Raw genomic sequence first — 15,974 nt, 5'->3', positions numbered from 1 at the left:
ATGTGTGTCACGAGAAAAACGAGACACAAAATGTGCGCTCCCACTGGCCTGAAAGTGAAATTGGTGCGATAACACAAGAACAATGAGGCTCCATTCACATCTGTGTGTTTCCTTGCATTTCAGAAATGCGCTGCACCAAAAATCACAGTAAAAACACACAGTACATTAGCTTATTCCCATAAAGTAAGTTTCAGAATTCATTAGGTTTTGTGGTCTTTTAATCCTTCGTAGCTAATAAACCATGCTGCAGTAAATACAAAGAGGCTTAGACAGTGAACAGAGGACAATAAATAAAAATAGATATCTTACAGGTTTGTATCGGAGAGCATCCCTATAGGAACCAAAAAGGGCGGCCTGGGCTCTGAGAAAAGCGCGAGATACTCCATCTCCTGTAGATGTAGACTGCTTCTTCAACTTGCTTTTCAAGGTTGAAACCTAGTCCACATATAGGATATAAGGGCGATTAAAGAAAGTTTAAAGAAAATAAACAGGCATATAGGGTAGAGCATTAAGAAAAAAGGTATAAACGCATATATATATATATATATATATATATATATATATATATATATATATATATATATATATATATATAAAAGTTTATCATTTTCATTGTTGAAGGTGGGTTTTAGACACAAGAAGGAGAATGCCATTAAGAAACAATGTAGTAGATTTACAAGAAGAAATATGTTTGTAAGTGCAAAAAGAAAAAGTAGAGGATGGGAGTCACAAAGCAGAAGGAAAATGACATGAGGGGGAGGGGGAGACAAAGTGAATTAGCACCTATGAAATTGACCTGGTGAGAGGTGAAAAGTATCCAGTGGTTTGGGCCTCATCCCCACAGGGTCAGCCCAAATCTCAAAGCCCTTTGCAAAAATGTATATTACACCTGCTGAACTGTTAATGGAAAGGGAGGTGGGGGCACCCCAAGGTGAGAAAACAATCTCTCTTACTTCCCTCTCTGGACCTTCCACATAAACCTCTTATTATATGTGGTCCTTCAATGTAATCATTTATGGGGGAACTTTGGCCTCTTTATCCTTCAGACTCCAGAAAAGAAACCAAGCCGAGGCATCCACTGTGCTGTGGGGCAGCTAACCCTTCCTACAGCAAATGGGTTAACCACAATGCTTACACACCAAATGCATTCAGTGTTACTGAAATATCCCTAATGGGGTACTCTGTTCTGCTACAGTACATAAAGACCAAACATGAACAGCTATAGGAAAAATAATACTCCTTTAGTCTGCATTCCCAGCATTGTTGTGCACTTTGCACTCTACATCAAAGTGGGTAAAAACATCTATCAAAGCATGTCAAAGCACATGAACACACGCACATTCACTTATATGTGTTTTTTTTCGTTGATTAATCACAAGTTGATTTTTTTTTTAGGGGATATGCAAAGTGTGAATGTGAACGTAGCTTCAAAGTGCATTTAGAATTTCTGCACAAACTTTGGTAAATTTTCACATTGATGGCTCCAGATGCAGAGTTTGTGAAGAATCGGACTAAAAATATATGTACAAAACCTTTACGTATATATACAGTATATACATATGCTCACATACATACACACAGTATATTTCCTATCAAGACAAAGCTACAATATACAAAATTCACGTTAAAATCCTTTGTGTCGTGGATATTTGAAGCATATCTAAACTTTTCAACTATTTACAATGATAATGGGGTTTTAGGACATCAAGGACAAGGGATGCATGCATAAAGCTTGCCATACACTAGTAAACTAGTCTCTACATTCGATGAATTGGCGGCTGTTTTTTGAAAGTACTTCAACATTTTGTTTGCTTTTAAAATTTGATGTTGGAATAAACCACCACATACACTGTAATGTGTTTGTTTGAAAAAATCTCTCCATTCTGCTTCTTCAAATTTTCTCATCAAAAACAAATGTCAGTTTGCCCCCACTAACAATTTGAAAATGTCATATTCCTAAATTGTAAAAATGTGAAATAAAATTCTATAAGTATATGGTCAATCCAATAATGCGCCCTCCTGAAACTCAGCTGCTGACACCTTCAGGCGGCCAGTTCTCCGGGTTTCGATCACTGGTCACTGTTATTGGCCGGGCTGAGATGACGTCATTATCGTGCATACGCCGGAGTTCTGTCAGCTTCGGCACTGCCAAATTTGTGTGCTCGCTACACAGGGGTAGACAGGCAGGTAACTACTTTAATGCAGAAGAGACAGAACATGTCTCTAGTCAACTAAAATGTACTGGAGATTTTAGTCAACTAAAATGAAAATACGACTAAAAAGTGATTGTAAAGTCTTGCTTTTTTTTTTTCATTAAAAATAAACATGTAATACTTACCTGCCCTGTGTAATAGTTTTGCACAGAACAGCCTGGATCCTCCTCTTCTCGGGTCCCTCTTCGGTGCTCCTGGCCCCTCCCCTCCCTCCTGTTGAAACTCCTGCAACATTGTTAGATCTAGATGGACCTTAGGTAAGTATTAGGGGGGTTGCGGAGAGGTGCTGCACACAGAAGGCTTTTTATCTTAATGCACAGAATGCATTAAGATAAAAAACCTTCTGCCTTTACAACCACATTAAACAATTTAGATGGCTAAAATGCGACAAACTAAAATGCAATTTTAGTCCAAAGAATATGACTAAAACTAAATTGAATTTGACGTAAAAATGAACAGCGGTATCTAGCAGTAACGGTTACGTGGTCAATCTCTCTGCACCATATCCATAATTGAGTAGTCTCTAAAGGCTTTCCCCAACTTATCAGTCTTTTTATTGAGGTAACTGTCTTCTAGAAATAAAAATGGTAAATATAGGTATCTGGTAAAAATGTAAAGCATCTGACCAGTGAAATGTAAAGTGCGGGATCTTAATTTAGACCCTGATGATGCAGACTGGCAAACCTTCAACGCTTGTATTCATATGGGTATTATGAATGTCGCACTGGTAGAAGCAAGCTTTAAGGCGTATTCTATGTGGCATGTAGTGCCAGAATGCCTCTCAAAAATGTTTGCAGGTATTTAAGCCTCAAACTTTTGGTGTTGTTGACAGGTGGGGACACCCTTTCATAACTGGTGGACATGCCCCCTAAGGTTAGACGGTTCTAGGGGGTGACCAGTCTTTCAAATATTCTGTCACAATGGTTAATATTGTTAGCGATGCTCGGATCGCACTATTGAGCCAGTAGATGACATCCTGGGACATACACAGATCCTAATTTACTTTATATTTTTAGCGGCCAAGATAGCTATTGCAACGGTCCTGTAGCCGACTTGATGGTCCTACTGAAGTGCAAGTTGACTTGGGTTATGGTTAAGGAAAAAAATTGTGAGTGTCCTGCAGGATAAACAAACACTTTTTGATAAGTTATAGAAGCCCTGGCTAACTTATTTACAAGTACTGGGTTTCTAAAGAGAATTGGATATGTGATTGGTGGGAAGCTTCTGGATGGACAGGATTCTTTCCTCTTGTCTTTCATCTCTCTTTTCTCCTCTCTTCCACCTATTTTCTTTATTCTCCTTTTCCCCTTTCATTTTATTTACCAACAATGCTGCATTTTGTGTTGTCCTATGGTTACACCTTTTTGGTGGATAAAATATCCTCACATAAAGTATATCTGTTCCAGTTATCCTAACAATATACCAGAATGTGTTGGATGTAAACAATGACATTTTAGTTGATTCTCTAATTTGTAACTCTTTATGCCTTATCTGTTGAAAAAACAATAAAGACTATTGAAACAGAAATGTAGAGTGCAAAAAGTGAAGGCAACTACTGACCTTTCACCTACCCACGGGGATACAACCATTTGAGACTGATCACTGTAAACCTCTAACTTCACAGATTTTTACATGAATTTACTTTAAAAAATACATACTTCTGAAAGTAGAAAATATTTGTTCCATCATATATTTGCAATTTATTTGTATGCTGAACGTCACAATAAAATGACGCGTAAACATGCACTGTATACCATAAAAGCAGACTGTAGAACCATCTGTTTTATCATTTCCAATGTTCCAACAAAAATTAGAATGGCGAATGTCAACACCGCCTACATGCACAGAACAATTCTTTTTTGGGAAGTTTTTAAAAACAAAACGTCCATAAACCAGATTGATAAGTAAAGAATGTGCTACATGAATGATGTCTATGGCAAGCTGGCATTTGAAGCTCAAATTCAGAAAAGTATATGAAAAAACACACCTATTAGTACATACTGGTTATGGATTTGGTAAATACCCTTACATTTTTTTAATGCAGCTAGTGTAAGCACCTAAAAACGTCTGTTGGGTTTGTGCAATACCCCACATGGGCAACTCATACTGGTAACAATGCAGAAAATCAGACTTTTCTGCTGTAAACACGTGCCGACAGGAAACATGCTAACAGGAGGAGAAAGCAGAGTCTGGGCTGATCTGTATTCTGCTGTCTAGATGCTATGTCTGAATAACATACTACCTGAACAAAACTGAAAATACTCTGACACAAAAAAAAATATCAAATTTTTGTATATCAATTGTGTGTTCTGCTTGCCTGAAGTTCATCGTAAATTTTATACAGTGAATAATTTTTGTACTAAAATAATACAAAAGAAAAAAAAATTCCTTTAACTTTACAAACATATAATTCACTGGTTTAATACCAAAAAGAGATGAATATCTATACAATTGTAAGTAAACCCCCTTAATGATAATAATGGAAGAGTCAAATTAATTAACGTGTAATCCCTGTAGGCTGCTAACAAGGGCAGAGTGAGGATTCAGAGAGTGAAATTAAAGCAAAGGACTTCGCTGTGGGTGAGGAGGGCACCAGCATGGGTGACATTCTGTACAGTTCAGTCCTCCCACGTGAACACATCAAAGGAAAGATGATGCCCCACTGGGTATAATTATCATACAGCTTGAAGTGGAGGTGGGGCTGAGAATGTTCGGCTATGTAGAAAGTACCAAGACGTTCATACTTACATGCTTTGTTTAATGATATCATCACCTTGTTTATAAAGGTCCAATATTTTCTGCAGGTGCTGGATAAAGTACTGTTGTATGCAGCTCAGAAATGGGCTACAAACAGGACACCTGAACCTTGGCACTCACCAAAATATAACAGATGAAAAAGGAAAAAAATGTACGGCATTGTAATAGCGGAGTATACAATTGCATTGCATTAAGACTCTTCTCTTAGAATGTATAATGTGGAATAAAATGAACTGCCATCTTTCCTTTACTGCTCTGTAAACCTTTGAAAGCCAGTGGATTGACTGTTCCTGGACAAAATCTCCATTACTTATTTTTATACTTTAAATATCTAAAATTATCTCTACCATCTGAAACATTATATCACTGAGTTGTATTAAAAATAAACATGTACATGCTTGGGAAACTTATGGGGAACAACAGATCATTAAAGCAAGTGCTCTAGGAGATAGGGGACTGTCATATTTTTCCCCTTCTTCACCCACACTTTCAAAATTCTGATTTGTAAAGTCAGTGTTAAAACTCTGTGCTTTTTGCCTAGCACATTGAGCACAAGAACTTTCAAGGCTGCTGGGCCCTGCTTTCTCAGTGCTGCTTCACAGGAAAGAGTTAACAGTGGACAGTGCAGTCTGTTGCCATCCAAGGCTATAGGGCTGTGTGTTGCTATTAATGCCCACAGTGTAGAGGAGACATGTCTAGTCCCTGCATGCATCATAGGATGCTGTAAGAGCGAGCCGCCACCTTAACTGCTTCTTTCCCCCGGAAGATTTTACCCCCTTTCTGACTAGAGCACTTTTTGTGATTCGGCAGAGTCGTGCTACGTTGCACCCAAACACAATTGATGTCATTTTTTCCCCCACAATTAGAGCTTTCTTTTGGTGGTATTTGATCACTTCTGCGAGTTTTATTTTTTAATGCATCCTATGCATTAAGGTGAAAAAACACCTGTCAGTGACCACCCCCAGCCCCCCCCCATTTAACTTGTCCCACGGGGATGTGCCGACTCTCTGCTAGGGGGTTCTCGGCTGTTGATTGGATAGATTGATAGTAGCGCAGCCCCTGCAAGGTAACCCCCCGGAAGAGCATTTCTCCCAGGGGGTTATCTGATGTGGGGAGGAGCTGAGAGAGCCGTCAAGGGACCCCAGAAGAGCAGGTTTGAGGCCATACTGTGCAAATCGAGCTGCACAGTGGAGGCAAGTATGATATGTTTGTTATTTTACAAAATATATAAAATTAACCTTTAGTGTCACTTTAACTCATGTGTGATATGGCCTGGGGGGGGGGGGGATGGGGTTTTGGGACTACTGTGTGGTAATGAGTTATATGTCTAGAAAACATTTTCCTTGCTGTTCCCCACAGAGGATCTGTACCCCCTCCTTCTCCCGCTATTTCTCTCCATCCGATTTTATTAGAAGGGATTTCTTAAGTGTTCTCAGTTCATTGTTGTCGTTACTGATGATACAAGGTTAGGCCTACAGGTTGGGCCAAATTGAGCACTGGCATGTCTAGTATGGACTGTGGCATATATGTGGCCAGGCATGTCAGCCATTTAGAAGTGCACTTTTTCTTTTTTCCATTTCTTTCTTATTGCGTAAAGTTTGAAAATCATATAGTAGTTTTGGTCGGGATAGGGAGCTCTGGATCCCTGCCAAGTACAACCACTTTCCCAACATAGGGTTGCACCCCATTAGTGGGTCAACTTGAGAGCTACTGGGGTGTCTTGAGGCTTAGTCTCCTTCACGCCCCTGGCATGCTAGTATTCTGAAATGTCCTTTTCGTTCTATCTTCACCTTCCTCTCCCTCAACCCCCTTCTCCCTTACACAACTACCTCTTTCCTTTTTTTTTTCCCTCCAGTCGGCTTCCACTGGTCCCCGCTATGGCCACGGGTAAACCAGAGCCTCTACGTTTTGTCTCCATCACTGTGAAGGGGTTGAATACCCTGAAGAAACGATCAATGGTGCTTTCCAACCTGAAATATATGAAAGCTCATGTGTGCCTCCTGCAGTAGTGAGCTTAGCACTATATGGTGTAACTAAATCTCCATATTTTCTGAATGTGCTCAGGTGTTTTTAAAAAGCCTTGCAGGAGTTAAATGTAATTTTTGTATTTGTCAGCTGTAATCCTTTTTCTGCTTGCTGCAGGAGACTCATTTCCGTGCTGATAAACCATCGAGATGCTTTTTCCCGACGGCCTACCACGGTTGCGCTCCTGATTCTAAGTCACCCTTCAGGGGTGTTTCTCAGATCTCTTACGCGGCGCTGAAATGCTTTAAGAAGAGTTTCTACACTTTCCATCTAGTGGATGTCTGGAGGGTTCTGAACCGGATCCATAGTGATTACATATTTTACTCGCATCCACACGAATCATAGACCAGAATTGATCTCTTCATGTTGCCCCAATCACTTGTGTCCAGGGTGGTGTCATCCTTGATCGGCTCCATTACTTTCGCAGACCATGCTCTGGTCTTCATTGAGATCGACTTGTTGCCTCCCATCCCTAAGCAGTGGTTACGGAAGCTTAACGACTCCCTGATCCAAACCCAGAGGTCATAGAGGAGGTGACCAGGGAAATTAGAAATTTCTTCTCCTCCAATGTGGCCCCAGATAGTACACCCTTTATGGTCTGGGAGGACCACAAGAGCTATATCAGGGGAATCTTGACCAAAATTGGCTCCCAACTTAAGAAAACGAGAACTCAGCAAACTGTTGACCTACTAGAAATAAAACAGTTCCCTAGAGGCCACTCATAAAAGATCATTAGATGCCCAGACACTAACGGACCAAACAAATCTGAGAAGCCAATTGCGCTCCCTGGTCTTAGTGAGGGCCAAGGCCGTGATTGCTAAATGCAAACAAACATTTTATGAACATAGCAATAAATGTGGTAAACTACTAGCAAGGGCCCTGAGAGCACAACAAGCCCGAGCATTTATCCCTGAACGTCTTAGTGACAGTAACATCAAGGTACATGCCACGGAAGAGATCGCTGATCAGTTCCACAAGTACTACATTTCTCTGTACAATCTTCCACGTCCGACCTCTGAAAGGTAGAAATCCTCGGAACGAAAAGCCATATGAAAATACCTACAAAAATCAAAGTTGCCTCAGCTGACTGATGAGGTTTTGGCAGCATTGAAGGCCCCTCTCTACACTGCCGAGGTGGCCCCGATGGCTCACATGCAACCCGGTAGGTCCACGGGTCCAGATGGATACTCCCTCATGTATTATAAGACCTTTGGGGAACTCTTGACTCACACAGGCTTATAATGAGTCTGGAGAGGGGGTTATTCCCCCCGGATGATACGTTGCAGGCTTACATCACGGTGATCCCGAAGGAGGGCAAAGATCATCTCCTTTGCCAAAACTATTGGCCGATATCCCTCCTCAACGTGGACTTAAAAATATTTATCCAAAGTCCTGATCCCCCAACTAGTGCACCAACCAAGTGGAGTTCGTCCCCACAAGGGAGGCACGAAACAAACTATAAAGGCAATTAACATGATACATGCTGCTTGGACAAGGAAGACCCCTATGTTTCTTCTCTCGACCGATGCCTAAAAGGCGTTTGACAGGGTGAACGGGCCCTTTCTGATAGAGACCCTTTGCCGCGTGGGGCTAGGCCATCGAATGTTGAATTGGGTTCAAGCCATTTACTCCCACCCTTCAGCCCAAGTGAAAAGGAACGGTCACCTCTCCTTATCCTTTAGGATAGCTAATTAGACAAGAGAGGGGTGCCCCCTGTCCCCTTTAATATTTATCCTGACCCTCAAACACTTTCTTCGCTCAGTTAGGGATAATCCCAACATCTTGGGCCTCCGCATGGATAATACTCTTTCCCCGAAAATTGCGGCGTTCGTCGATGACCTTTTATTCTTTGTGACTAACCCCCGGTGTCTATCCCCAACCTCCTACTGGAATTGAAGACTTTACAGGGCACTATCCTTTTTCAAAATCAATTTCCAGAAATCGGAGGTGTTGAACGTTTCCATGCTGGCCCCGCTGCCCACCTTACTTCAGATTACCCTTTCAAATGGGTAATGTCACACATCAAATTTCTGGGCAACCTTTTGCCCAGTAGGACAGAAGACATATTCCCCCTCAACTTTCCTCCCCTGCTGATGACCATTAAAAAAGACCTTCAGTCTTGGCAGCACAGACATTTTCCTGGTTTGGTCGATGTGAGATTGTAAAAATTAGTATTATGCGTCGGCTGTTGTACCATCTCCAGGCCCTTCTCATTTGGATTCTGGGTGCCTAACTCTGGGCAGTGAACCGCACTATTACATCTTTCCTCTGGGCCCAGAAGGCCCCGCAGTTGGCTCAATCTATTCTGAGACTGTCAAAAGTGATAGGCAGCATGGATTTGTCAGATGCCAACCTTTAGCATATGGCTTGCCACCTGACACGAATCCTGGACTGGTGTCACCATGGTCCCCTAAAGAAGTTGGAGTCCAGATGGAAGGACTCCTCGCTGGGATCCAGTTGGACGTGTTGCCTTGGTGCCAGACAAATTTAATACGCCAGATACTAGACCACCCTATTGTAGGTGAAACGTGGCGGATCACCCAAAAAGGCATTTCGGGACTTTTACATTGCACCCAAACCATCGCCACTCACCCCTCTTGTGGGGAACCCTGCCTTCAACCTGGGACTCAGCGAACCTAGATTCCAGGATCTGAAAGGGATTGACCGATTACAGGCTTGACTCTTCCTCACAAACGGACAGTGGATGACCAGGCAACGACTCATGGATGGCCCATCTCTAATGGGCCTTTCTTTCTGGCAAAAACTACAGCTAGCTCATTTCATTGGCTCTTTACCTTCCCCAGAACCCTTCAGAAGGAGCCTTACTATTTTCAAGCTAATGTGTCTGGAATAGTGCCCTACGCGCCATGTGGTATCCCAGACCTACCAGTTACTACTAACGCCACCCTTGAATTTCAGACCTTCCTACGTATCTAAGTGGGAGCAGGACTTGGGACTTCAAGCAGAGTTTCACCCAAAAGTGGAACTTACGCACATTGTACTCCTCCCCCTTCCGGTGCCACATTTGGCACCTTTGGGGGGGGGGAGGGGGGACAGCATACCTGTCTTTCACATGTATGCTTTCCCCACTTCCAGAAGCCTCAGCTACGGATATTAATGTCACGGCTGGGGCTCCCTCCTCCTCCCTCTGTCGCTGGGCCAGTAGGAGAGAGGAGCGGAGCCTCGTGCATGCGCAGTAGGGTTTCCAGCGAGAAGCGGAAAGGCTACACTGACGGGTTACCTTACTCGCAATGGAGGTGGCATGCCCCCGACAGCTGGAAACATCAGCTGCGGTGCTGACATTGCAGTCCTTTATCTCTCTCTGCAAGGAAGGAGAGAGAGAGAAAGAGGGGGAGAGAGAGAGAGAGAGAGATGTATATTTCCTTCCCATTCACAGAGAGAGAAACTCAGGGGTGGGCATCACAGTGACTGATCACTGTGATAGCCAATCAGAGGCTATCACAGTGATCAGGTGACCCGGGAATGAGGAGTTCTAGGTCCTGATTGTTAATATGGGACACAGGGCTCCCAGTGAGACTATGGTCTCTGTTCTGGGAGCACGCTGAGTGGCGTGCTGCCAGCACAAAGACAGATACACATATATGCAGCTCCGTGGAAAAAAGCCCAGTGCAGTGGGGTGGCATTAATAAGTACTTCAGTGGGAAGGGGGTTAAAATCAAAGTAAATATTGGAACTACTTTCAATTTACATTTGATTGTTCTGAGAATTTTCGTACACATTTTTGTTTGAAATTCTACTACTGTATTTGGGCCCCATTTACACCAGAGCATCTTGTAGCTCGTAGCTCCAAATTTCTCAACATCCTAAAATCCCATGTATTTTAATAGTGGTAGTTCACATTTGAATACTTAGATGCATGCAGCTTAAAACCTGATGTTTCCAAAGGCTATATGAACTATTTTTGATGCGGATTAGGGTGTTTTTGGGCCAAGAGGCTTTAATGGGAATGCCTGGAAATGTTAAAGTGGGGCATATTTTTATTTTTAGTCTGTAAAAGCTGTTTTTCTCCCCCTAGAGCTTCCCAATGACTAAAACAAAAATCCCTGACGCTTAAATGCATATCAAAATTCCTAAAATAAGCTTCTAAAATGCTCATATGCATCCTTGAAAATGTCTGAAAATGTCTTTGCTCAGGTGTGAATGCAGCCTAATGCTTCTCAAAATCCCCTCCCCCACCCTTTCCAGCATAAAAACACAGAAAGATTATAACCATATGCAAGTACTCTTTCCCCTTTTCTTATACAGTTTATTTTTACACCTGACACTAAACATATCTTCTATATGCAGTGCAATGAGCATACTGCAGTAACCACAGAATCCTCATAGCACATAGAATATTTCAATCACACACATTCCTGGGGGTGGCCCTAAGTAAATAGATGCTGTAGCAGCTACCAGCTTGAAAATGATGTCAACACGAATCAACGCATAAACTGCCAGCTCACCATGGATCTTGAAAAAAAAAAACAACTGTTTATTAACCAATTGATGACCTACATAACAAACCCTCTGCTTGTGCAGGCTATTTTTCTGTGGTTCGCTGTGATTCCTTAGGTACTTGGACATACAACACTGTACCCAAATACATTTTAAGTTTATTTTTTATTTATTTATTTATTTTTTAGACAGAGCGATCTCTTTTGGTGGTCCACTTGACGACTGCAATATGTATATACACTATATTACCAAAAGTATTGGGACCTCTGCCTTTACACGTACATGAACTCTAATGGTATCCCAGTCTTAGTCCGTATGGTTCAATATTGAGTTGGCCCACCCTTTGCAGCTTCATATCTCTGGCAATTTAATAAAAAAAATAAAAAAAAGTACAAAAAAACAGTATCCCTCAAAATAACCACTGGTTAGAAAGTAGCCATTCCAAGGTATTAAGGAGACATGGTCAGTTTTTTGAAGTTGTAATTTTGCGAAAATTCTTTCGCAAAATTAGGTAAATAAATTTGTATTTTTTTCCTTCACAAAGTTGTCATTTTAAGTTGTTTATCACACATCATGGGCTTACTTACAATTTCACCCCAAAATACATTCCTTAACTCCTCCCAAGTTTAGAGATACCATTTTTTTTTTTTTACTGCCAAGACTCAGAGAGGCACAAAATCTAAGAAGCACCCTAAGCCCTGGTAAATTGCATGTGTTTTGAACGGCCTCCGATTCGCATGACATGTGAACCAAATGGTCTTTCTATGGAGCCGGTTCACATATGTGCAGGCCGGCCGCAGTGCATCATTAAAAAGAGTCCTGTACGATTTTCAGTCTGGTTCAGATGCAATTTCATACTCTTTATAAAATCGCACCGGAACCGGTGAAGAAAACTGCACCGCACATACAAAAATAGCAATGAAACCATCCCGCACATACGTAAACCCCAAGATTTAAGGGGCATACATTTTGTATTTTGTATCACACTTCTTGAGGCCTTGAATTACCAGGACAGGAGAAAACACCCAAAAACAGCCCCATTTTGCAAAGCAGACCTTTCAATGAATCTGATTTAAAGTTTAATTACAAAGCTCAGCAAACAATATATATATATATTTTTCTCTTGGTGCCTTGCTTTTTAGACCTGTTTGTAGGGTTATTTGGGGTGCTGAAGTAGAAAATTACCTTGGCTAGACTGCATCAGCTCTAGTTTCTTAGATATGGTTGAATGCACAGTGGGTATAGAAGAGAATCACCCTCCTTTAAAATAATCACATTGAAATGAAACAGTTCCAGTTGTATTTACTCTGTGCAACTTATAACATTCAAGTGAAAGATAACACTAACATGTCGGAAAAAAACTCCAAAATAGAATAACTGAGTTGGAAAAGGGATTACACCTTTTGTCAGTATTTTATTGAACCACCTTTTGCTTTAATTACAGCCTTTAGACTGTTGGGATATGCTTCTACTAACATTGCACATCTAGACCTTGCAATATTTGCCCATTCTTCTTTGCAGAACTGCTCAAGTTCAGTTAAATTGATGGTAACCTTTTGTGGACCACAGTCTTCAAGTCATTCCACAGATTTTCAATGGGGTTTAAGTCTGGGCTCCGACTAGGCCGTGCAAGGACACCTTTTTCCATGATTCCCCAGAATCTTCAAGGTGCACTTTGGCAAAATTCAGTCATGAATAAATTTGGCCTTTCTTGAGTGGCTTTTTTCTTGCAACCCTCCCATACAAGCCACATTTGTGGAGACTTTGTGATATTGTTGTCACATACACACAATGACTACTCTTTGCCATTCCTGTAACCACTTCAGAGTTGCTGTAAGCTTCTTAGTAGCCTCAGACCAGTTTCCTCCTGGCTCCTTCATCCAGTTTGGAGTGACGTCCAGAACTAGGGAGGGTCTGTGTTGTACCAAATACCTTCCACTTCTTAATAATCAACTTCACTGTGCTTCTAGGCATTGATAAAGCCTTGGAATTTTTTTTTGTATACATCTCCTGACTTGTGCCTGTCCACAACTTTATCCTGGAGATTTTTTGACAGCGCCTTGCCACCTATAGTTGATTGTTTGCTTCAGTTGCACTACCAGGGACTGAAATGCTCCAGGAAAGCTCTTTTCATGCTGAGCTAATCAAAATGACTACAGCTAATCACAGTTGAAAGTCAAATGGCTTTGAGTGCCATTGAGAAGGTGATCAGCTACACCTGATTGAGTTTACATGTCATTTTTAGGAGGGAGGGTGATCCTTTTTTTTCCAATTCTGTTTTTGAATTTTTTTATTTTTTTTCTGACATGTTGGTGTTATATCTTTCACTTGGATGTTATAAGTTGTGTAAATATAGCTGGATAAAACAAAAAAAATGTGCCTGTCTTCATTTCAGGCTGCAAAGCAACACAATGTAATTATTTTAAAGGGGGGGGGGGGGGTGATACTTTTCTCTTGAAGGGAAGTAGAGCAAGCAACTCCCATAGGTGAACACAGAGGCCAACAGCACATGTGAATGGAACCCCAGGTCCAGCAGAACCACTGCAGTTAGGAGGTAAGAATTTCACAAGATGGGAAATGCAGGCTAAGCCATGACAGCATACTGTAATGCTCACCTACACACACATTGCCTTGGAATGTAGCCTAGTGTAGAGTCACCTATAGCAGTCCCAGTTACTATAAGCCAAGCAAGCCTAGCCTATTGATAAGTGGCTACCCCCAGGAATGCCATGTTCACTGGCTAGGAAGTACAGGAGGCTGAAAAAAGGGTGAACAAAATTGTTCATGTGGTTCCAGGAGTGCAGTTGTCTGAAGGTTATGGCTGGGACTACTGTCTCACAGAAACATAGTCAGTAGGATGTGCAGATGGGTCACTTCAGGCAGCAGGCAAAGGATTGGTCCAGGTGGCAGGCAGAAACGTGGTCAATAAACAGGGTCAGTACAGGTAGAGGCCACACTGCACTGTTGTGGTGGTGATCAGGAACACCGCTGCTGCACTGACTCTGGTTACATTGTACTGAACTTACAGTGATCAGGGACACTGTTGCTGGCTTCACTGGTCTAGTGACATTGTCACTGGTCTGGCAGCAATCAGAAACACTGTTGATGGCTTACATGGGTCTAGTGAAACTGGGACTGGTGTGGTTGGGATTAGGGATGAACTCAGTTGTGTTCCCTGCCATAAAGCAGTCAAAGCTGACAGCCAATCACAGGCAGTGGAGGCAATGGCTGCCCCATAGCCACACGTATGCAAGGGGCATGCCTGGTGCACTGTAACTGATGTGGTGGTGATCAGGGACACTGCTGCTTGCTGCACTGGCTGTGGTGACACTGGTATTATTCTGACAGCGATCAGGAACACTTTAGTTGGCTTACATTGGTCTGGGGACATGGAGACTGGTGTTCCAGTAATCAGAAACATTGTTGCTGGCTTACACTGCTCTGGTATAGCAGCGATAAGGAAAACTGTTTCTGGCTACATTGTACTGTTGAGGTGATGATCGCTGGCAGTGTGACTGGCTACACTCCCTGGTCTGGTATGGCTAGTGATCAAGGACACTGGCTGACTGCACTGGCATATGGTGCCAACAGAGCAGCCAGACAGTTTTCCTGATCATTGGCAACACCAGTCTCCGTGTACTCCATAGTGTACTGCTCCAGGACTGCGATTGTTTTTTGTGCTGATCACTGTAGACAGCATTCAGTTTCCTCTCTCAGAGAAGCACACAGCAAAGGTTGCAGCATTTACAACTGTGACCGTGAGATTGGTTTCACTAGCCCTGTACCCCAATCTGCAATAACAGAGTGTGTGAGCAGCAGGAGTGGGAGGACTTTTTAATACGCCTGCCCACATCCAGGAGTGAGCCATGTGGGCATTTATATAAATCAGAATTTACTTGTCAGGTATTTACACAACTAAAGAGAGATTTAGAGACAAGCCATGCACATGAGAAAAGGGAGAGTGGTTTACATATATTAAAGAAAATCTGGTTGTTTATTTAAAAAAAAAAAAAAGCATGAATCCTAAATGAAAAAAAGAATCATAACACAAACACATTAAAATAAATCAAAATAATGATGTGATGAATTATCACTGAAGACATATTCAAAAGTGCTCTAACACTTTAATACGATCTATTTTGAATTTAATAACCACAACTAGATTAATATTACATTGGAAGTTTGTACTGATGATAACTATAACTACAGCTCCACAGATGAGATAGGCACATATAGAATGTATGTTATGTCTAATAACATTTGAACATTTCTGTATAAGAATACAGCAAACAGTAATTTCCTGGAATGTTTCTTGTTTGAGTTCTACTGCCCTAGGCAACAATGTCTGGATCCACAAACAAGAGGACAATGTGAAATTAGGTCCCAGGATCATTGTTGGGTCTCTTATGCTGTTTGCTTCAATTTTGCAGCTGACAGCTAAGCTGTGCGTAATCACTATCTCATTCTGAATTCTACAGGATATCCGAGAGCATGCCCAGTGCAAAAAGGATGATTGACCCA

General features: G+C 41.8%; 1 protein-coding gene across 6 annotated transcripts in view; it reads right to left on the bottom strand.

Annotated features, from left to right (window-relative positions):
* DENND1B (DENN domain containing 1B) overlaps positions 1-15,974 on the bottom strand; it is a 364,765-nt gene that overhangs the window by 46,214 nt on the left and 302,577 nt on the right. For all 6 annotated transcript variants that reach the window (XM_077452755.1, XM_077452759.1, XM_077452757.1 and 3 more), the window contains one exon: positions 310-435. In XM_077452755.1, coding sequence (XP_077308881.1) covers positions 310-435 — 126 coding nt within the window. The remainder of the gene's footprint in view (positions 1-309; positions 436-15,974) is intronic.

Source organism: Lithobates pipiens, unplaced genomic scaffold (genome assembly GCF_037356315.1).
Source record: "Lithobates pipiens isolate NorthernLeopardFrog02 unplaced genomic scaffold, aLitPip1_a1.2 Scaffold_23, whole genome shotgun sequence".
In the NCBI taxonomy this organism is placed as follows: Eukaryota; Metazoa; Chordata; class Amphibia; order Anura; family Ranidae; genus Lithobates; species Lithobates pipiens.
This window is presented reverse-complemented; position numbering and strand designations above follow the sequence as displayed.